Source organism: Symphodus melops, assembly GCF_947650265.1.
Source record: "Symphodus melops genome assembly, chromosome: 6".
NCBI lineage: Eukaryota > Metazoa > Chordata > Actinopteri > Labriformes > Labridae > Symphodus > Symphodus melops.
Window position 1 is genome coordinate 16,512,189 of NC_136696.1, and position 23,184 is coordinate 16,535,372.

General features: G+C 43.3%; 1 protein-coding gene across 10 annotated transcripts in view; it reads right to left on the bottom strand.

The window, feature by feature from the left end:
* The window catches only part of mef2aa (myocyte enhancer factor 2aa), a 58,807-nt gene that overhangs the window by 28,789 nt on the left and 6,834 nt on the right, over window positions 1–23,184 (bottom strand). For all 10 annotated transcript variants that reach the window (XM_079347164.1, XM_079347170.1, XM_079347168.1 and 7 more), the window contains exons 2-3: window positions 9,697–9,890; window positions 2,543–2,746 (exon numbers count right to left, since the gene is read on the bottom strand). In XM_079347164.1, coding sequence (XP_079203290.1) covers window positions 2,543–2,746; window positions 9,697–9,750 — 258 coding nt within the window. In that variant the 5' untranslated portion in view covers window positions 9,751–9,890. The remainder of the gene's footprint in view (window positions 1–2,542; window positions 2,747–9,696; window positions 9,891–23,184) is intronic.

Sequence of the window (23,184 nt, forward strand, 5' to 3'; positions counted from 1 at the left end):
TGTGGCCCTCAAAGAAGAAGATCTGTATTCTGTGGAAACCAGTTTTCCTTTAGTCTGAATAGGAGACTGAGCGCACTCTTTCTACTGTTTCTAATGTTTGTTTGTTTTTAAGCTAACAGCAGTATGTAAGTGAAATGACAAAACGTTGATGAGTTTGTGTGACATAAACTGCAGTACAACACACTGCTACATGTGTGAAGATTTCCTTCAACATTCACCTGCCGCCTGGAGTGCTGGTAAGATAAAACCCATCAACGCATGCAAACACGCACAAGCACAAACACACACACACACACACACACACACACACACACACACACACATGACTGAATATCGGAGCACACAGTTCTGCTTTGGACTGCGAGCCAAGTTTGAGACAAAGTCCATAGCCCTCCACTGGGTTATCAAACTGTGTCCCAGGCATGCATCCATCTGTGGAAAACATGGAGACTGTTCTCCCACACTGTAGAGCTCGGCCTTTATCTACAGATGGTACTACTGAGCAGGAATGTGACCTTTGATTTAGTATCTCTCACGAAACAAGCTTCCCAACGAAAAAGTAAGAGAGGGTTTCTCTGGCCTCTTAAAGTAGACAAATGAGCACATGGTTGTTTACACCACAACCATTTCTTTAACACAATTTAATAACTTAGATAAGTGTCCACAGTAACTGTCCTCATGCGCGGCCCATTTCACTTAATTAACAGGGGGATGGGTCGTATTCTTCCCATCAACTTAATTGCATCAGCTCCTTCATGTAGTGAACAAGACTTCTGGAAAATAGTGCAAAGACCAGAAAATGGTTTGAATTTCTCTTAATGTACGATCATGTCATATCATTTCCGGATAATGAACCACCTCCTACATCGGTTTCTAGTGATGTGGTAATGCTGTGAAGTGGACTGGCTCGGTTACTTCTGCTCCGTTTCTTCAGTTCTGAATCGTGAACATGTAGCCAGCAGGCGGGGGGGGGGGGGGGGGGTTGTGTATATCTGCAAAGATGCTGGCCGAGTGAGCGGGCACAACAGCGGCTTGTTCCTCGCCTTTTGTGCAGAAGGGGAAGCTTCCTTGAGAGTCGTGCACAGAGAAGCTAAATAGAAAAAGCAGCAAGGGATCGCTAGTGCTACTTCACGAAAAACGCACAGTCACATAAAATAAAGCCGCTGATATGAACTTAGATGGCTACTCTAAAGATGCACATGACAAAACAGTCTGAAGAGGAGCAACCCCCATTTAATTCTGAGTATGGGACTTTTTTTTTTTTTTTAAAGACAGTCTTCTGAGTCGAGGGAAAAACAAATTTGTGGTCACTGTTATATAAGGAAGGAATGCATCCATGTATTTTTTATGCAGGTGAGCCCCTGCTCAGCTCGGAGGGGGCCCCTGATGGAGAAGTGACTGCATGAGTCTACTGGATGCCAGAGCACTCTTCTGCAGCTCTGCCAAGCAGGTAATTCACAAGCAGCAGCAGCATGAATAAAAGATAATGGGCCGCAGCTGACTCCTTTATGCTGCATGTCATTTCACTAATTTCTCCAAGCGAAAGTCTCTCCAAAGCAAAAAGGAATCTTGAAAATGTTCAATCTAACCCTTCTTCAACACATGATTTCTTTTAATGGAGGAACAGTCAAAACTTTGTTAGTTGTTTCATGGTGGCAATAAAAGTATCACAATAAAGAAGGCTGCAGTGTTGAAAAAAAAACAAAAAACAACACATTAAAGCATGAAAAGAGAGTCCACGTTTTAAACGAAATAAAAGCCACAAAGATTAAAGGGCTACTGGCACCGTCAAGATATGAGGGAAGGCCAATAAAAGGCATTAACAAACGTTGTATATGCTTTAAATTCATCAGACTGAAAAAATAAAAGTTTCTTAATGTAGACCTTGAAAATGCAGAGGAACCTCGTGAGTGCCATGTCACATTTGGCTGACAGTTTTGTATATTGGCATAACAAGTGGCTTCATCTTCCTCTGGAGATCAGGCATGCACGGGCTGCCAAGAAATCTAAGTGCTCATTGAATCTTGTATGGCGTTAAGGAAGGTACGAAACACGGCATCTTCACTGCTGCATTAGCCGAGCTGTTGGTCTGTGATGAGGAGCAGCCAGAGCCCTACAGGTACAATATCTCTAGGAAACACAAGCAGCAGTGGGGGTCAGGAGCTAGTGTGTGCAATGATGTTTTTTAGTGTCAGTTGACGGGCGCAAGAGAAGCTGAAGTTATCAGGGTGTGCAGACCTCCTGTGTCCTATCTGCATAGCGACAAGAAGGAAACTGTTACTTGTGCATGCCTCTCTTTTGTTTTAAGAACCCCCCTCAGAGCAACGCTTTGAAGCCTACGGTTGTCACAAAAAAATACATAATGCATAATCTAAATATTGTGCTGAAATAATCAATCTATCCAAAATCTAATGAATATGGACATTGGATTTGTAAAACCAAACATAAAGGAGAAAAAAAATGTTCGATCACAGCGAGGGGAAAAAGAACCTGCCGTGAAAGAACTCTTTCCTCACGAAGTAATGAGACGGGACTCACTCACCTCTACAATGTCAGAGTTGGTTCTGCTCTCATGAGGTTCGTTGTACTCTGTGTATTTCAGCAACACTTTGTCCATGTCTGTGCTGGCGTACTGGAACAGTTTGTTGGAGCTGTTGAAAATGATGAGGGCGATCTCACAGTCACATAGTACGCTCAGCTCGTAGGCCTTCTTCATCAGGCCAAACTTCCTCTTTGTGAAGGTAACCTGAGGGGACACAGAGGCAACGCAACCATGTATTACACAGGATAACAGTTTGTGTCTGAAGATCAGAGACAAGCCAGCTAAATGAGAAACTGTCCATCAACATGTGATTTGCGAAACAGTAAACTCCAGGTAAGTCTTTAGCAGTTTATTTCTCCATAAGGTCTATGTTTATTGTACAATAGTCAGTGGATGAAGAAGTATTTAGAACCTTAATCTTAAGAAAAAGTTCCATCTGGTGAGTGCAATGTAGGTCAAGCCAGGGATAAAAGCAGTATTACCAGTCTCATTAATTGAGAACAATGTTACTGTAACCAAGGTGACAGATAACAAGATCATCCCACCTCTAGGAATGATTGCAATGACATTGTGCACGTCTGAAATGTCTAGTTATCAGGACAGAGGTCAGGGTTAAAGGCACGAGTCAGCCAGCTGAGTCAGAGCTTTGGCAACAACAGGGGTCCATACATTACCGTAGCCCCTGACTCCATATACGGAAAGCTATCTGTGTAGTGCAGCATAAGCCTTGTAACACGAGCCCTCAGATGGGACTTGGGGTCATACATCACTCCGATGGTAACGCAACCCTCTCTGCAAAGTGACTTTCTGTCCTGTATCTCTGCAGCTCTGTCTCTGTGGTTGCTTTAGACTCATACACACACACACACACCTACACACACACACACACACACACACACACACACGGACACACATGTCATTATGTTACACCACGTCTTTACAGTACACGCTACTGTCATTTCTCAATCCGAAAACATCGGTCACAAGAAGGAAGGACAGAAATAAAGGTGTTTTCTCCTTTGGCTTTCTAATGATTGTTTGCTTAGAATAGTAAATCGTGACTTCAGATATATGAGGTCCTTAGGTGCATGTGTCTTGTCAAATGTGTGTTAAACAACGTGGCAGCAAGTAAAAGCTATGCTCAGAGCCCCAAAGGAGTGCATGAGCCTGTATTCTTCATCAGTTTCACTGACCTACTAAGAGAGGAGTCGCGCAGATGAGCTGGCTTTGTCCAACTTTAATTGGTCACAGCTTGCAGCTATACCCTCGTTTAACTTCTATAACGCAGCATAACTCCATGTGTTCCATAGTGTCAATGAAGCCGCTGAGGTAATGGGGTCACTCCAGCTTTGATAAATACATTTGAATGTTTTAAACAACAGGAAAATACATGGGACCATTATCCCTATAGTAGACCCTAAGGAGCCTGCTCTCATGTCATTTTCTATTCAATGCCGCCGCGTTACTTTAGCACAGACGACAAACTAGAACGTGAAATGTCTTTTACCGAAATTACCGGGATTGAATGCAGGAGAATCGGTTTCCACGCACACAAATTCTTTGGTGACACAGTGAAAGAATTGTGTGGTTTTTATGGCTGTGATTTTGGTGACTTTGAAAAGGCAGGTCTTCATATGCCCATTGTCTACCCACTGTAAGTACCTGCAGAATCCCTCATTTACCTGCTTTAGTTTGTTTGCCTAACCAACCGGAAAGCAGGAACAATCATGTGGGAAAACGATTAACAAATTGTATGCTCTTTAGCAGATGAATGTGGCTGTTAAGCCATGGAGATGTCACCTTACAGCAGGAAGCCCTGGATGAGACGCTGAGCGAGGTTTTTGTTCCAGCTGGATGCATGGCAGAGTGCTGAGTGCGGGGCTGCTGACCCAGCCACAGCTTCATTTCAGCCTCAGCTGCAGCACTGAGAGTCGGTTCTTGCCCTGGCCCCTGAAAACAGTAACTCTATGATAGCCAGCTGCTCCTCACACTGACAATAAAGGTGACGACTTTAATATTCCTCTTAACCTATCCAGTTACTTTTAAATGGAAAAGAACAAGGACGTTTTGCACTTTCCCCCCCAATTTATTAAAAAAGTGAAGAGTTCAGCTTAGTTCACTTAGAATGTCATGACACAAACATCTCAGAGCATAAAGACCAATATATACAAAGATATCTTCTCTGGTTGATGGTGAGACGGTGGAAAACCACAGACATCCTTGAGGTCAAGTGGGAGGTTCAATGGCAGAGCTTTCCAAGTCAAAAACACCCACAAAGACACCCAATGTGGTCTTAAAAATGTCCGTCCCTCCTACAGAAAATGTGGTACACATGCAGTTCCAGTTCCATTACTAGTTCATGTGATTACTGGTTCAGAAGCGTAAAGCTGCGTTGTACCAGGTTCAATATCTTCGAGTGGCAAGTATAAGAAGATCAAATGTGAGGGCTAACAGAAAGAAAAAAGCTCCAACACTTCCCAATGAAGTGACGTCTTCCAACTTGTTCTACTTTCGATAAAGTCATTATAACAGCTCGCACAAAACCAGATGAATCAGTGACTGAACGAGAATTTCATTAAGACTGTGCGATGCTGAAAAGCCTGACCTTCGAGGAAGCCCTCACAATGTCACTCTCAATTCACACCTACTGTATTTCCAACTTCTCGTCAAAGGCCTCGCTAACGTGACCCCTTTAATAGAGCTAGGTGATGCAGCTCTCTGATGTTTTTTTTGCACTTAAGTGATGGTTTTATAACTCAAAAAAACCACCCCCCATGTGAGCTAAGTTAACAGATTTGTCTGTTCTTTGATTTAAAATTAAATCCGACTGCGCCAAATAATGAACTTTGTGTAAAATGTTTCTTTCGACTGATGCACCTACAATCTTGTGCTAAAACACACGCCACTGTGACCGATGCTTTACTCCGATTTTCTTTCTCCAAAACGGTCTCTCTGCCACAGAAAGACCAAGAGAGCATAATAACGCACTCCTCAACAAACCCCCACTCACACAACGAGCAGAAGTGTCAATCACGAGGTCTATCAATGTCTGTCCGCAGGCAGAGGTGCCAAGATGACAAACAAGACATCTGGGACTCAGAGTGCAGCTGTGACTGGTTCATGGCAGGAGATGCCTGAGTCACTAACACCTTCAGAGGGGTGAGGAGCTGGCGGCCTTATTAGAACCTCATGTCACCTCAGACGACCCCCGTGGCAGACATGAGAGTGGGATGGACAGTCACAGGGGTCTGGCACCAGCTGGCAGAGTGACCCAGGCCCTGTGGCTGCTGCCCTGGCTATGTAGTGCCAGAGTGTGCAGGCCTGGGAGACAGGCCGAGGCCGGCACGACTGTCTGCGTGGATCAGTTCTCACTGGGAGAGAGGACGGCCCCGGGATCCCTATTTGGACAACTGAGGGCGCAAAGGCCTCATCCACTGAGTGGGATTGACCTTGAAACCTTCAGTAGCCGTGACTGATCCTGTTTAGTGGAGAGAGTGACATGCTAGTTAGGAAAACAAAGCTACGTCTCTGTCTGTTTTCAATAACAGGAATGATCCAAACTAAGGACACGTGGCTTGTTCAACTGTGTGAAAACTGTAATTACCATAGGAGACTGTAAATGTGTAAATACTCAAGGGTTATCCAAAGTCAAGGTAAGGCAAATTTCTGTGACAAAGATTCAAACTCTAACTTCATGTTTAGCTGCTTCAGCGCAGTTTTATGGAAACTGCATATCATACTGAAGAATCACATCACATGCACATTCTGTCACATTGAACAATGTTCCTCTGTTCTGTTCGTGGTCTGTAAACGAGCTCTTTACCTGTCAAAAAAAATAATGACAACCGCTCCAATCTTCAGGATATGGTGAAGGCTGAATTATGGGAAGGTGTTGCTCCCTGGAGAGAAGGCGAGACAGAGAGCTGCTCCGTGCCTACAGGCAACTCAAGTGCCAGAGCTTAACAAAAAAATAAATAAATAAATAAAAATCCAAAAATGAGCCACAGCAAGGGCAGGCAAGCCTCCACCAAGCAGCAAAATCATCAAACTTTTAATGACTTGGGCAATTACCCCCAGTGAGCCTGCCTAATGGCATCCAGAGGACGTCACTAGACACTGCTCACTGGGCTACAACAGCTGCTTCATACACTAACATACAGGGCTAATGTGCGCGGTCCCCTTTCCACCTTATTTCTCCAAGTAGATCTGTGCCCAGCATGACAGTTCCTCTGACAGGTTTTGATGCTTTCACGACCTCGCAAAAAACCTCCTGAAAACTTCCTGAAAATGTCAGAGCGAGCTGCATGTGTGAACACAGACAGAAACGATTTTGCATCAAAATTTGTTATGTTATCGCCACTAAATCTTTAGGAAGATCTAACTGGGCTGCTTCTCTTTCTTTTTTTCTTTTTTTTTCTTTTCTGAAGGCGCCCGTTTGCTATCGGCATGTCAGTCCCGATGACTGTTCCGCTGTGTTGTAGAACCATCATAACTAATGCAGGGCATCGCAAAGGAACCCTCTCTGTACCGTCCTACAGTATGCATGACAGAACCTCGGCTGCCTTCATGTCTCATTCTGTACACTTTCACACAGCAGAGACGCACACTTCTGTGCAAGCTGCACTTCATGGTGATGTACCAACAGTTTGGAAAGATTTTCATGTAATTTTCCTCGCACGCTTTAAAATCTAAATTGTCAAAATGTGTCAATAACACACTGCACTAATGACTTGAAGCTAAATCTAATAAAACTATCAGCCAAGCTCGCTGCCTCACTGCTTGTCTCTTCTCTGCACTCACAGGTCCTGATAGATTGTGCAATTACAGACCCCCTCGGCCTTTGGCACACTGTGTATTATAAATCCTTAAAGGTTAACAGCCCGCCTAAAGAACATGCAGTGATAATGCAAGGGAGCCTCAGTTGTCCCCACGCAACATCCTTTACAGCAATCCATCTAATTAGTCCACTTAAGGAGTTCTCTTATTTTAATACTATGAATATTGGTAGCTAGCAGCAGAGCGGCACAGATAAAGATTCAAATTGTCTCATACAATGGGGAGCATATGCTAATGGCCATTCCCCCTCGGTTATAGGAGCGCGCCCCAGGGAGAGATGGCACTACGCGCTTCATGGCCCAGGAAGAAAAAAAAATCAGAGGATACACAGACATCACTTTACACCAAAAGCATTATTTGAGCATGGTGGCCTACTGTCAGAGCAGATTTTGTGCTGAGCCAGCTATAACCAATAAAATGCCAGCAGAAAAAGCCTGCGCTCTGCTGATAAACTTTCCCACAAATTATGCAGTGGCACATTTAAAATCTGACGCAAACAATGGGCTTCGGGAAGCACATTAATAACAAGCGACGTCTTTCTCTGCGGCTCCACTTTTCTTTTAAAAACAACAGAGTAAAAATCTATTCACCCCCCCCCCCCCCCCGCTTTGATGAATACAGAATGGATCATCTGAAGGTTAACTTGATCACACTGCGAACAGTTGACAACCTGTTATCATTGGAAAAAAAAAAAAAAAGTCCTCTCTTTTAGCCCTCTGATGTCAATGGGCATTTGCAAACTGTGTAGATACCGGCAGTAAGAAGTGAGGTTCTTCCGCTGCCCTCCAGTTTAGAGACTCACAGGAGCGAGGTGTTACACTGATAATTGCCCACAGTGTGGATAGTTGCTGAACTGTTAGTCTGACAGTTACAGATGCAGACACCTAGTGCCATATCACCTATCTGAAACAGCAAGAGGAAGTAGAGCACCTCCATTATTCTATGTGCACGGCAAAAACAGGTTGTCCAACACATGGAACGATTCAACTTTGCATAACTCTGCTGTATTAAGTACGCAATTCTTATTGGTCAACTGTAGCATTCTTAGTACTACCAGTTGTCTATAGCGGAGAGCTGCTATGACGAGCAGACTTCTGCGAGGGGGAAAACTCTGATCGAGGAAAATATAAATCAACCGAAAAAGTCCAGTAACAAGAGAAGATTCTAAGGGACTCTTTAAGTGACGGGAATACAATCCTTCTAAATTTAGTAAAATCATATCCACATCAAGAGTTTTGTGGAAGAAGTTGATTTATTATGTTGCAGTGCAGTTCACAGGATGAGATACAGTTAGCAGGTCATATTTTACTGTAAATAATCCATCACTTGTTCTATTTAGCAATGGGAAACCATACAGCTTTATAAATTGGTCAAAATGACAAATAGGAGATTCTTGTGTATCCTCTGGACAAAACCATAATTCTCTATAAATAACCCTGCCTGTTATTCTTGCTTCAAACAGACCCAGGCTGTTTTGAAAGTGTTTTGCTGTTTAAGAGTTTATATTTAACATGAGCAGACAGAGTGAATTCCAGCTCTCTCCCTCTCTGCGGCTAGCTGGGACCAGTGTAGCCAAGGCAGAGAAGGGTGCTGTGTGTCCTGCTGACCCACCCTGCAAATGAGAGGGTGCTGTGGTGCAGTGGCTGTGTCTAATTACTACCAAACAGCTGCAAACACATAGGGCTACAGCAAAAAAAAAAAAAAGAGGCCCCAAGAGGGCTTGTCCCCTGCCAGGCCAGGGGACAAGCCCTACAGTGTGGGGAGGCCACAGGCAGCCCGCTGTGCTCCTCGCTACCCTCAGCTCACTCCCACGCCATGAGGCCCCCGCTGTAGCCCGGCGCTCCTGCTGCCTCATCAACTTCTCCGGCTGAAATTGCAGGGTGGCAGGGGAATCATGTCTGTAAATATGACCGCACTGACAAAGAAATGTCATGGTCCCTGTTCAGCTGGCGGGGACTTTAGGGAAGGGAGGTATGTCTGTTTAGATCCGTGCACACCATGACAGCTGCTGAACTCCGGCAAGGCAGGAAGGAAAAGAGAAAAGGACTGTAACCTTCAGACAGGTAGTGAGAGGAGTGATTTGTCGAACACAAAAGAAGGACACAAACAAGTGAATGATTTAAGGATACAAAATGATTTCATTCAATTGTCTTTTGTTCACCGTATCCAAACGTTTAGAAAAGAGCTTGTGATGGATAGAGAGAATACAGAAAGAGTGTTGTCTACATTAATAGCTAGCTAGATAAGTCTCCAGAAAGAGAGAGAGAGAGAGAGAGAGAGAGAGATATCGTATTGACATGTAGCATTGTGACACTCACCTGCCTGTTCCTCTCATCCATGATCCTGGTGATCTGTATCTTCTTCCGCCCCATGGCTGGGTCCTTTCTCTTCTCTCTGACACCTCGACAATATCAGAACAACAACACAATTTCTTCCCCCACTCTCCTAGCACATTGTGCAACAGTTTCTCTTCTGGTTCACACGCTTTCTTCTTTCTTCACCACAACGCAATCTGCAGGTGGACAACACAGAGAGAGGAAGGCAAAGATGAAAGTTAGAAAGTGAACCTGCACACTCGACAGGGCCTGTTTTCTGTTCTCCAGCACAGTCATGAAGAAATCCACACAGTGTCAACTTTATCTCCTGCTTCGACTTTTCTCTGCTTGTTCTCATCGTGTCTGTATTTATCATCAGAGCTGCTGGCTGCATATATCGTCAACCAGAAACCCTCGTGTTAGTAATGTTAGTTAGAGCCAGACCAAGTCTGTAACAAAGCGCCGTGTTTGCTCCAAAAAAACTGAAGATATAGGTCCTAACAAACTCTTCCTGTTTGTTTTGTCTTGCAGCCAAGCCACACACACACACACACACACACACACACACACACACACACACACACACACACACACACACACACACACACACACACACACACACACACACACACACACACACACACACACTGTGAGAATTTGTGAAAATGTATTTTTTTTTTTTTATTGCTGATACATCATTATAAGATGATTACAGGTGGAACATTTTTTCATAATGGGCCGGCATTGTTTAGCATTTTGTGACTTTCCATCCTAAAAAAGAAGTTTTGCAGTCATATATTGTGTCATCGAAATCTTTCTTTAAACAAAAAAGTGTAAAAATATCGTCTCATCTCATTTTTCTGAATCCAATGTTAGATATCACCTTGATAGTTTTATGAAGTGACGTTCGTCTTCCTATGAAGTTGGTCTACCTAACCCTGCCTGTTAGGACTGTAGCAACCAGCCCTCGCTCTTCCTGAGCCGACACGCCTTCATGCCAGCTTTGTCCTTAAGATGATTAAGAGAGCACCCAGGCTAAGGTGACAGCCATCGAAATCTCCTGGGCTGGACATGTAGTCATGGGGGGAGAGGAGGAGGCCTGGTGGGTGGGGGTATATTCCCCCATGAGCGTGTAACTTGGCCAGTGTTTCGTAGCATGCGAGGCCCCAGGGATCATCTAACTCTGTTCAGTCTCGGCTTCTCTGCGAGAAGAGATATAGCCCCCTCCCTGGAGGCACATCCATCACTTAGACCCAGCAAATAGAAAATGTCTAAACAACTACATTTCCCTTGAGTATGAATGTAGAAAGGTTAACAACCCAGGCCATTAGATGCAGTCAGCAGTTGTGAGGGGAGGAAGCCAGGGGCCGAATTGGCAGTGAAAACGAAAATGACCAGTTCCAGTGGCACACAGTCATTATGGGTTACAGATGGACTGGCATTATGGTGTCTGGCCGTCTGAATCGGGCTCCACTGGAGAAAAGCTCGACTGAGATCACTTCGCTAACTACCCACGCATGCACGGCTGTCTGAGCCAGGAAGCAAACCGACTGAACCCCCGCAATGAATTTCCCCAAACCACATCACAACAGGCCAGGGAGACATTTGTTTACCATTTCATAAACCCTGACAAAGCAGCATTCCGATAAAGAAGGGGGGGGGAGGTGGTGGTTCAACTACCTGAAACCTCCTCAGAGAGGCAGAGCAAGATGCAAACTCACAGCCTTTATATACGACTGAAAGCTGTGTTGAATTTACACGAATGTGCTGTCATTTAGGTGAACGGGTTTAGAGGAGTTTACCCGAGATGGACAATCATCAGTTTAAACTAGATCAGACCACAAGTTTGGATTCAATGATATATGAAATATACGATATATATGACACATATGAAAGGGAAGGTAAGTGAGCAGTGTATCCCATCTAAATCAACCTCCTCCAGTACTTAAGTCTTGCTACTCTTCCACATCACACACATGCGCAAAGTCCTTTCTATACACAGACAAGCTGTCACAACGGGGCAGTTCAACTCTGGAGGCATGAGAGACTGTGTCATGACTTTTACATGCACACAAAATGACAGGCTGAGAAGGCCTTCAGACTGCAGGTGTGCTGCAAACCACGTTCCACATTCGTCACAGGCTATTCGAAAGCTGAAACATCTTTCTGTCTAGACCTCTCTTTTTTTTTTTTTTTTTTTTAGTATTTACTCTAATCTAATACTGTGGTTCATCACATCCCATCAAACTCCACTGTAGATCAAATAATACGAGATTCATCTCCGGAACGAAGTGAAGATTTTGAGCTGGCACATCAGGAGACGTTCAGATTATAAAATAACAATGTGAGTACATGTTTGTGCGTGACACCTTATCCAGAGTGTTCGAGTAGGACTGAGTATGTGTTATACAGAGGAGGAGGAGAGAGGGCAAAGTGAGGCGTGAAAGCAGCTGAGTAGCATCGGTATGGGACTAAACGAGAAATAAAATTCACTTTTCTTTTCTTTTGACTTCGCCTCTTAAACAGTAATCTAACGCTACCGCTTTAGGACTTTTTCATTGTGCTGCACAACACCTGAATGTTCAAGAAAATAAAACAGACAAATAAACTGAAGTGACCAGGCCGGTGGGTTAACGTTATTAAAGATTTATTATATTTTGAATATTCAAGAGTTGATTTAGACATGGATGGAATAGAGGGATTCCACAGCCAAACACGTGTTTTTTGAGAACATTTTGTACGGTGGAATATTCTGTATATGTAGCACAGCTTCTTATCATGTACATTTAAACGACCTTGATATGATACACCTGGTCCTATTTAATACTAACCAGTCCAGCACTTCTGAAAGTTGCTTACAAAGGTTTGTAACGCATAAATCAATGTGCGTAGAACACGTCGCCATAGGAACGATCACATCGAGCCCGACAGAAAGTCAATATGACATGTCGAAGAGGACGAGTCCCCGTCTTATACCGCACCTTCTGTTGGAAACGCAGGCAGCTGAGAAACACAGAGCGGCCTCTAAAAGTCACTCAGCGCTGCATCCGTTCCTGAACAGAACCGCTCTGATCCTCTGTGACGAGGTGTGAGACTGGGCAGGTGAAAGGAGTGCCGGTCTGCCTCCTCTTCCTCCCTGGCGACAGAGCATGGAGACACTGGGAGGCTCGGTGACAGGCCTGGCCCTTTCACAATCAATAAAACATGCTGAATTCCCAGTGTAATTACTGGATCCAGCAGCACAGCCTCCTCCTTCTCTGGTTGTAAGCACAAAGTTGAGTCATTCCTCCCTTAACTGTTGTCCTATTTCAAAAGGTAACATGTAATTATAGAGTGGATCTATGTTGCAGGGTTTTAGCTAATGAGCAAAAATTAAGGCCAGAATACGTCTCCAATGTCCAAATAAAATCCAGTATATTAAAGGTATTGAAAATGTTATGCTCGGTAGACTTAAAAGGGATGGACGAGAGCCAAAGTCAGGAGCAGAGCCATGACAGTTGTGCTTCCTGTGCAGGCCAGCGTCAAGTCTCAGTATCCTACCACAGGCCTGTGGTTGGCTATCTCAGACAAGACCCAACTTCCTGCCCCTCCACTTCCTGTTATTCAGGACCCCTACGTGCCCTCTGCAGGGGTTGTGTAGGGGGGAGCGACGGAGAGAAGGAAGAAAGGGAGGGACCACCTCGGGGACACCCTTCCCCTCTGATCCCTTCCCTTATTACCTTCCTGACTGTGAGTCCGAGACTAAACAACAACACCGGCTCATCTCTTGTGACCTATTATGTTTACTGGAAGGATCATTACGCAGGCTGGACGCATTGCACATCAGCCACTAACTTCGAAACTGGCGGACAAGCCTTTTCTTGTTACTCCATCATTCACTTGTTCAAAGAGTGAGTAACAGCTCTCTGAACACAGGTTCACATCCATTGGCACAAGAAAAATAGCATAGAGCTACATGTCTGATATAAGATGCAACAGCGCAGTAATCTAATGCGCGTCGGAACAGGGATTGTGTGAAATAATCCATGACAACGTTTCCAAGTGTATCGAACTCAAAGTGTCAACACTGAGGATCAGTTACGATTAGCTCCTGGCAGGCGGAAGACACAAAGCAAGGCAGCCTAAATCCACAGTTTTACCGATTTGTTTCAATGGAGCGTTGACACCGGCGCAGCAGGAAATGAACATCCGCCTCTTTGTTCTTGCTTTCATCAGGAGGTGCTGCACCTGTAAATGGGGGGCTGTTGGCCTGAGGGGAGTGGAGGCGAGCCAGCCCTCTCACGCTCCCTCTCCAGCTCCCTTTTGTGCAAGCACGCTTATCTCCCTCTCCAGCAGTGAAAGGCAGGATTGTGGCCCCAGCAGCATCACTAGTGTTAATGTCTCCTGATGCTAATCTGACACACGGCTGATCCCTCAACAACCACTTTCTCCGTTCCCTATTTTAAACCCTGCCCCTTCCTTTTCTTTCTTTCTTCCATTCTTACGCTCTTTCTTCTTCCTCTTCTTTCTCCTAATTTTTGTCTTCCCGTTTCTTTTCTCTTTTTCTTTGAACTCATGTTATACATTTCCTCACCTCAGTTTCCAAGGCAACTAATGAGATATAATTAATAGGAGCTATTGCAAGGGCATTTGAAAAAAAAAAAAAAAAAAAAAAAGTGAAAAAGGAGGCTTTGAAAAATGGAAAGAGATAGTCTGCAAAACACAGAGTTTCTGCAGTACTTCACCTGGCCCTGTATAGCCTTGGTCAGGGTGAAACTTTCTTCCTGAAGTATGATTTAAATAACATTTAAAGGAGAGGTGGAAAAAAAAATAATTAGAATTTTACTACCTTGAGGCTGAATATCCAATACATATGCCCACTACAGAAGGCCAACAACTTGACATTGTAAAATTGAGATTGGTAAATGTTTCATAAATCTGCTTACAGATTTAAACCCTTGTAAGGTCATTTTACTGGTCTTATTTCATTAAGCAGCATACAGTATTTGCTCTACTTTTCAAATCAGCCTAAAACTGACTCACTCAAGTAAGACATAAATAGGCGTTGTTCAAAAGGAGACAGTGACCTGCGCGGTGGGGACACGCACAAAGCCTGTAGTGAGAGGCTGCACTGAAAATGGCAGCCAGGCAGACAGCGACTGGTTAATCTGCCCTGATGACTGGTAGCTCAGTCCAACTCTCCAATGACCCAGCTGTAATCCCACATTGGATCAATGCAAGTTCAAACAATCCTCCATGCTGCTAGCACCTTGCCTAGGCTGGGGGATGGTGTTGTAAGACAGGGACCGGGAGACGGAAAGCTACTTATCACCTCCAAAATGACATCAAAAGGAAAGAAAACCCCACAGGATGAACCTGCTCTCGCTCAGTGAAAAAACGTGTCGCGGCATATCGGCAGCGCTTCACAGACAGACTGAATGGAAACGATGTCGCTCATCAAAAAGAAACACCAGACCATGTATCTAATCTACGAAATCTGAACGAGTGGTTTTTACAACCAATGACCAAAAGGGCATCACATGCTGACAGCATTACCAGACAGACATCCTCCATCTCACTCTCACTGTACTGTCAGGGGATGAGAGGACTATGCAAGGTGACTTTGACGAAGTGCCTTGGGGTTTCATGAGAAAACTCCATTGACATTACATTAATTTTATGTCTCTTTTCTAACTGACTTGGAGCCTAGAGTCCTGGATAGCAGGGAAATAAGAAGCAGACGGGTTTTTTCCCCTGCTTTATCGTCAAAGCAGTGAAGGAAGTAGAGAGCAGGAAGACAACAGAGTGACAAACATGGTATGAAATGATCAGCTAGTCACTGTTGGTTTAGTTTAGGAGTCGTGCAGCAGAAGGATGAGACATTTGTGTGACAGAACAGGAAAATGTAAGTCAGAAACTTTCCACGGAACTTCGTACGAGTTTTGGGTTTAACAGCAGGCGCGTGTTTGTGAAAAAGAGGCGGAGAGTAAACAAGAGAGTGAGAGAGATAGTGGAAGACTGTATGACTGTGTTAACTGTGTGTAAGGAATATAAGGGAAACAAGGCTCAAAGAAGCGCCCCGAACCCATCCCATCCCACCTCTGTGGTAGTGTGCGGCAGCAGCGTTGTAACATAATTACTGCTGGGACACTTCTATTCCCAATGATCCATTTGCGTCAGTCAGGTTTCCGAGCGCAGCCAATGAGTGGAATCTCAGTTTCTCAAGGATAAAGAGATGACCCTCTCTGAACAGTTATATCCATTTCATGTGGAAAAGCTACTCTCCTTCTCAAGGTAAATCCCCAGAAGCCCATTTGAGTGAAACTTTCATGAACAAAGAAAATTATGATAACTTTCTTGATGCCAGGGTGGGGTGATGAATTATGTCTCATTAAAAATGAATGTGCTCGACAACTGAGGATTCATAGACATACATTGCAGTTACTTAAGTGTCAGACTATAGCCCTAGCTGGTGCCTTGAAAGTATTGTCATTACATTTGAGCTATAGAGCTTAGCGTCTGAAAAAAATCAATCCAACAGTCAATGAAAAGCCCTGAAGGTCATTTAAGAGTAAAGTCGTGTCCAAAATTGTTTAAGACATTCAAAGAAAATATTCAACGATACCCAAGACAAATTAATTTTGTATTTTCAACGGCCCCATTTACACCTTTTTTTCTCATTTACTTTTATTATGTTGGGTTTTTTTCTGCTTCGGCTTTTTCACAAATAATATTGGCTCATTATTTCAGTTAAAAACCTTTGAGACTGCAGCTACAGTAGTAAGTGTATCTCTTTAAAGCCCATTTCCACACAGCGGTCTGGTAGGGATCAGCACAGTTTGGTACGGTTTGATTTGGTAAAGCCTGATCATTTTTGCGTTTTCACAGCCAGGTCCGCCCCATTAGGTAGGAAGCGTGGAAGCTCGATGCCGATAGCTGCGTCCGCTACGTAATAGCGTGACATCATAGCAGCACAGTGTACCCCGCTCATAAATTCAACATAGAAGAAAAACGCGACACAGTAAACAAAGACCAACCTCCATCAATTCAACTATGGCAAAAAAAACAAAAAAACAATCGACCGTGTTTAAACATGGCGGGGTTTTGTTTACCGCTGTTACACGGGAAGTGACGATTCTTTAAACCAATCAACGGACCGCAGTGTTTAGCTCCACCTTTTAGAGTCGGATCGACATTCTTGGCACCCCAATGGAAGAGTATCAAAAAGTAGGACACAATGGATCGGTAATTTGAGGGTCTTTCCCCCCTTCAGCCTGTGGAAACGTATGCCGTACCGAGACGAACCAAACTGAACCGCTTGGTAGAAACGGGGCTCAAGACTACAGGTGATCATTTAATGTCTTCCAGAAGATGACATGTTGTTCATTTACATTCGACTGCTACTAATAAGTAATAAATGTATAAAGGTATGTATAAACCCTGAGACTTTCTTTTTAGAAACACCGTTTTTAAGATAATTGCTTTCAGGCTATTTTAGCAATGCCTTTAGAGGGCATCTGAGGTCATCACAGGCTCAATACACTCAATACATTTTGGAAATATTGTTGCAACTTATTAAGGACATAAGATTATGCATTTATGCTATCAAAATACCTTCAGAATCATTTTAAGTTGACATACTTTTTGGATTTCAACGATCGCTGGGTGATTCATTCCATTTTGCAAACTTGGAGGGCAAAGCTCTGTGAGTTGAATGTCATGATGGTACATGATGTCTCATCTGCCTCTAGAGTTTGAAGCTGTAATGGCTACAGTTTTTCTCACAGTACCACAAAGTAAAGCACGATCCTTCTTCATTGAAAAACATTTTATTAACTTAACCTCCTGACCACTACAAATCAACCAATCTACTGTATGACGTGCTGTATCTGTAAAATGCAATTGACCCACTAATGACTAGCTACTCACTTCATATTAAAGCCATTGGTTTAACACCATATCTCTGAGCTGAGCCTTCCATCAGCCACATTCCTTCCGGCAGGATGTCACTTAAACAAGTCAGTGTCTTGACATGGCACAACATCAGTATTCGGGACTCTTTATGGACAAACACTTCCTGTGTCATACTGTCACTGCTCAGACAAAAAGAAAAGTTACATCTACGACATGTTTAGCTTATTTTTCAATGACTATTTGTTTTTGTTATAAACATGTGGAGCAGAACTAAATCAGAAATCTCTTTTCCTTCATTAAACCTTTTGAGAAAGACACCCAAACACACACACTGCCAATCTAAAGCCTGCCTCCTTGAGGTTTAAAAACGTCTATGTCTTGTCTTCCTTGTGTGTGATAGCATGTGATAATTTGCATGGTTGTCTATATCAGATGGACTTCTCACTAGGGAGCAATAATAATGCCAACGCCACGGGGAGCAACAGTCCCCCACCCTCCAAGGCACCCTGCGAGCTTTGTTAAGTGCCATGGCAGCCTTTTGATGTTTCACAGGCCGCAACTCAGAAATGGTAAACAGAGAAGATGAACCAAGATCTTCCTCCGGGGGGGAAATCCACAGTGTAAGGATATTAGGGACGTCATGCATAATGTGTCTCAGCAGCAGCACATTTACAGGATCTCATCACGTCTTTGAAAGTACTGTGGACCCAGATTAGACAACAAGATTTGAGATATTCACTGCTCCCCGGGAGTTTGGTGATCAGCAAGGAAGATTTGAGTAAATAAATAAGACAACAGTTCTTGCACAGTGTCCATATTGTTTAGGATTACTCCGTCTTCAGAGAATCTGTGCTTTTAAAAGGTAAAACATTTAAAAACCTGATGATAAATATTTGATTTTATCTTCCCATTTTTATCTTCCACTCGATGCCTCTTTCCCACAGTGTTCCATTACATAAAAGGTTTATGCAATCTGAGCAGTGAGGATGGCCATGAGTCATAACTACAGTGAAAGGGGCTGGCTAAAGTAGCATTGATTTTCTTTTTCTTACAGTTTTTTGTTATAGAATAAGTCTGTTAATGAGCTCCTTCAGTGCTAAAAATAAGATTGTATTTCATTTTAAATATTCCATTTAAAGCAATAGTTTACATATTTCATCATGTAATATTGTGTCATACTAAGTCTTAAATATGTTTTAACAGAAAGCATTTCTATCTTTATGTCTATCTCCTTTAGTAACTCTACCGACATCAATGAGCTGAATTTACTAAAGGGGGTTTTCTGCAGCTGCAGCCAACAGTTACTCCCAAATCAGATGATGTGTGTTAGTTGTCACATGAACACTGTGTGCTCGCAGTGTGATGGAGAGAGAGGGAGACGGACTGAGAAAGTAAAAGAAAGAGAGACCCCTAAAGGCCCTGCTGCTGCTCGCCTCTTTAGGAATCTTTTCAGTCAGACTGTTTGTCGATCGCCTCTGGTCCCAAGTCTCTGGGTCAGCTGCCGCTGATGGAAGCTGGTACACTCCTTCTCCTATCCCCCCCCCCCCCCACATACGTTCTGAACAACCCTGGCAGTCAGGCCAGCAACTTAGGGATACAGGGAGGAGGGAAACAAAATCAAGAACACAGTCCGACATGAAGACAGGCTGGCATCAGCTCACAGGTGGAAACACTACACCAGTTTCAACTCGATTTGCAGCCCACAGCCCACAGATGGAAAGTGGACTGGGAGAAAGGGAGAGGACAGACGGGCAGACGCACAAACAGCGGGCAGACTCAACACCTCGCTCACAATCACAGTCACACTACAGAGAGCTGGGATCTAGAGACTGGAGATTCAATGACAATACTATCTGAACGCCCTTGATTTAAAAAAAATAAAATAAAAAAAAACAACAACAAAAAAACGTGTTTTAACCAAATCAGAAACTAAGATACTGACAGAAGTAGAATACAAGGGTGCAACATTTTACAATTTTTAAATTGTTTCCACTAATAAAGGGGGCAAAAAGGAGAATTGTCTACCTTTAAACAGAACAATTAGTAGGTTGCTTTGACACTGAGACAAGCATCATGTCAGACCTCTTATGCAGCCAAAAAAAGCAGTATCAGGTGGATACCTATTTGGGACCTGGTATTGGCAGGAATGACAGTCTATATACAGATCTGATACCAACAACTTGATTCACCCTCAAAAAATCAACAAATATAAGTGTAGAATACAATCAACAACCATCTTAGAAGAGGGTGTAAAGTAGGTCAAATCTAACAAAATGTAAATCCCTCACTGTCTCTCCACCAGTATGTTGCATATTTTCATTGTCCATGTGTCAGAGGAGTATCTGCATTGGCCAACCGAAAGGCTATATCGGTTTCATTTTTGTGACAAGAAGATGGTTTTACAACGTGTATAAAAGGGGTAAAATGATGAGGCTTCAAATTCCCCCAAAATGAGCGAGCCAAAACACGTTGCTATCCAAATGTATGTATGTACACACAGAACAAGAACAAACCAGATTGTAACTTGTGTGTAACAAGTTGTAAAGTTCAGCAGTAGCTAAAAAAGTGCACCCATAAAGCATTGCAGTGTTCATACTGCGAGAGTTCAGCCCTCACAGCAGAGAGGAAGCCAACTTTGAACCAGCAGTCAGAACCCTGTGGTGGACTGGAGCATGCATCCAGAGAGCAGAGGGGACCTGGGTCACTTCCCCTTCCCACTTCGTAAGGATGATGTGTGCTGCAGAATAATGGGAGGAATCACCCCCCCCCCCCAGCTGTCCTGGTTCACATGGCTCCTCAGACAAACAGAAAAAACAACAACATCGCAGGCATGGCCTCCTTCCTGCAGCACGGGAGGCTACAGGGCCAGTCCAGCAGCTGCAGGAGATCAGAGTCTTCCTTCCAGCAGCTTCTGGACTTTCAGTCAATGTGCTCGCTGCAGGAGCTGATACAGCTGGATTGACATAAATAAAAGGTAAAAAAAAAAGGTGGCGAGATGAAAGCGTAAAAAAAGGCTGAAACTCTTTGGTTTATATTGAGATGTTGTGAATCAATTTTTGGGGTGGGTGACTGATACAGAGAAACTCTCTGATACTCCACACTTTGTCAGATTGCTATCACCATTCAAAGGTCCAACTCAGAACATATAAGAACAGATGAACTAAAAGAAGGTGATAGAAGAAACCAGCAGAGCGAGCTGCAGGATCAGAGCACCTAAAGGTCTCCATGACAGCCTGACAGACTCTTTGAGTAAACATCAACAGCAAACATTTTGTTAACAAAAAATTGCACTCGAAGTTATCAGTGCACTGTTCTTTACTTGGGCTCTAAAACAGGAGCTGCTTGTGGTCACCATGAAATATATGGTTTGAATAGGTCGAGATTGAACACATTATGATATAGCGTCTTAAGTAGATAGCTTTAAGATGTCCCAGATGTGCAGTTACTGCTCTCATCATGATTTGAAATCTAGATTTAAATAAACTACTCTAGCACTTGGCATCAGAACAATACATGGATTCATCACAGTGAACCAGATTTTGCAGAAAGTTAACTTTGCTCATAATTCAATTGTTTGTCTGTTTGCTTCCACTCAGCCGAGTCTGTGTAAAGACAGATCAGTGAAATCTCCAGCGAGAGAAGCTTTTTAAGATCTACAGTACAACATCAGGAACTCTATACAGTGGGGTATATTAGCAATCATGGGAGATCTTTTGATCTAGTAAATTAGATTATAATATATTCCTTTGATTTATGTTTTTTTTTCTTTCAAAGCCTCATTAAAATGCAGTTAAAATGCAACTCAGCAAAGAGATGTCTTTCTTAACTTTTCTTTAGTTGCTCTCTACAAGAACCGACTTCATGTCAGCACAGAGGAACCAAGTCCCTCACCATTTTGTATCTTGATATGGGCATATTGCTTTAAAAAAAAAAAAGAGTATTTAACCAAACCACAGGACACTAACCTTTGGGGTTACACTCCCTCCATGTGTACAGCCCACTCACTTTTAAGATGATGAACGGTGTGAAACTGTGGTTTTTGTTGCACCCCAGAAAAACAAACAAGAAGGAGGTGATATCATAGAAAGGTGTTAGATGACTTGCTCTCTCAAAGTCGTCACCTTTATTCCACTGCATGCTTCACAGTCTACCATCCCCAAACCACAAATTGTGCAAATGCTACAGCACAGCAGCCGACCTGTAGTAAATGTGAAGTAACTATTCTGTTCTCTAAGGACACTACAGGAGGTTCTGGTGACTCGATATGTTTGTTTTCTAATCACAATCAGTGACCAGAATGGAGAAGTGAAGTGAGAAACAGACTGGGTGGCGAGAGCAGATTAGCCACAGAATAACAGTGCTCTGCTACAGGTTCTTCCTGCTGATTCTCCGCTGTGGTCCGGGCTGCAGAGTTGAAGAGCGACCTCCAGTCAGAGGCCTCGTTTGGAAGAGCAGGGGGAGACAGGAAAAGACGGCACGGCCATAAGCTGCTCTGCCCCGCTCAGCAGCACATGTGCTGAGTGAGCCAAAGAGGTGGCTTACCAGCTGAGGTCTCAGTCAAGGGCAGCACAGTTGAAAGGTCACCATTAGCTGTGCTGCTATACAAACAGGGCTCGGCGAGTAATACATTTACCCTCTATAAGCTTAGAGCAGGCTATTATTTTAAGTGTCAAATCAAGTCACGGCGATGTATTCCTAATGAGTGTTGGAGCTTTATCGTTTTACAAAGTAATGAGGGCTTTTGTTAAAGATAAATACTCATAAATGATTTTTTTTTCACATTCCTTTCAACCTGAGAATATGTTGGATTTCTTTTTTTTTTTGAGTCAACGTTTTTTTAAACTGTTTTGAACGGTGCTCAGTGGACCTCAATGTTTTCAAATACATTCCATTAACTTGGAGTTAAACACTTCATGTTAAAAAGCAAACATTATAAAGCAAGGTGATGCCGCCTGACACCCACGGTTCACACTCACAACAACGGCCCATGATCGCAACACATGTGCGTCCGGTTTAACACACACCGCGCATACTTGTATCAAACAGGAACACAGCCCAAGACCAAAGCTCTGCACCAACAGGTATGTAGCAGGTTAAATCAAAGGCCCAAACATGACCTTTAAAACATTACCCCAACCGAAAAAAAAAAGAAAAAAAAAAGATTCAAACACTTGTCTCTTGCCTTGATCAAAACTCAAACATTCTCAGGCGTACATTTCAGAAAAGTGTGCACAAAGACTGTTCTCTTTCGTTTACAGGGCACAGTCTACAGTTAAATGCGGTCTAAAACATTATCTGCAAGGCTCCAAATTCTGCATCCAACCTCCAGGTCTCGCAGGAAAACGCTGGAATCTCCATATTGATGATAGCGCTCCAATAAACAATGAATCATGTTGCTAGGATGCGTTTGTTAGTTAAAGAGAGGTCGTGCAGTTTCAATGTGAAACTGACACTCACTTTGTTTCTGAGCGATGTTAAAAAAAATATATTCTTATTATTATAAGACTTCAAAACTGCCTCCCTCGGCTCAGTGCGTTTGCCTTCGTAAAGCAAACTCTGATGATTAAGAACTATTTCTAACAAGCTTCATTAACGACA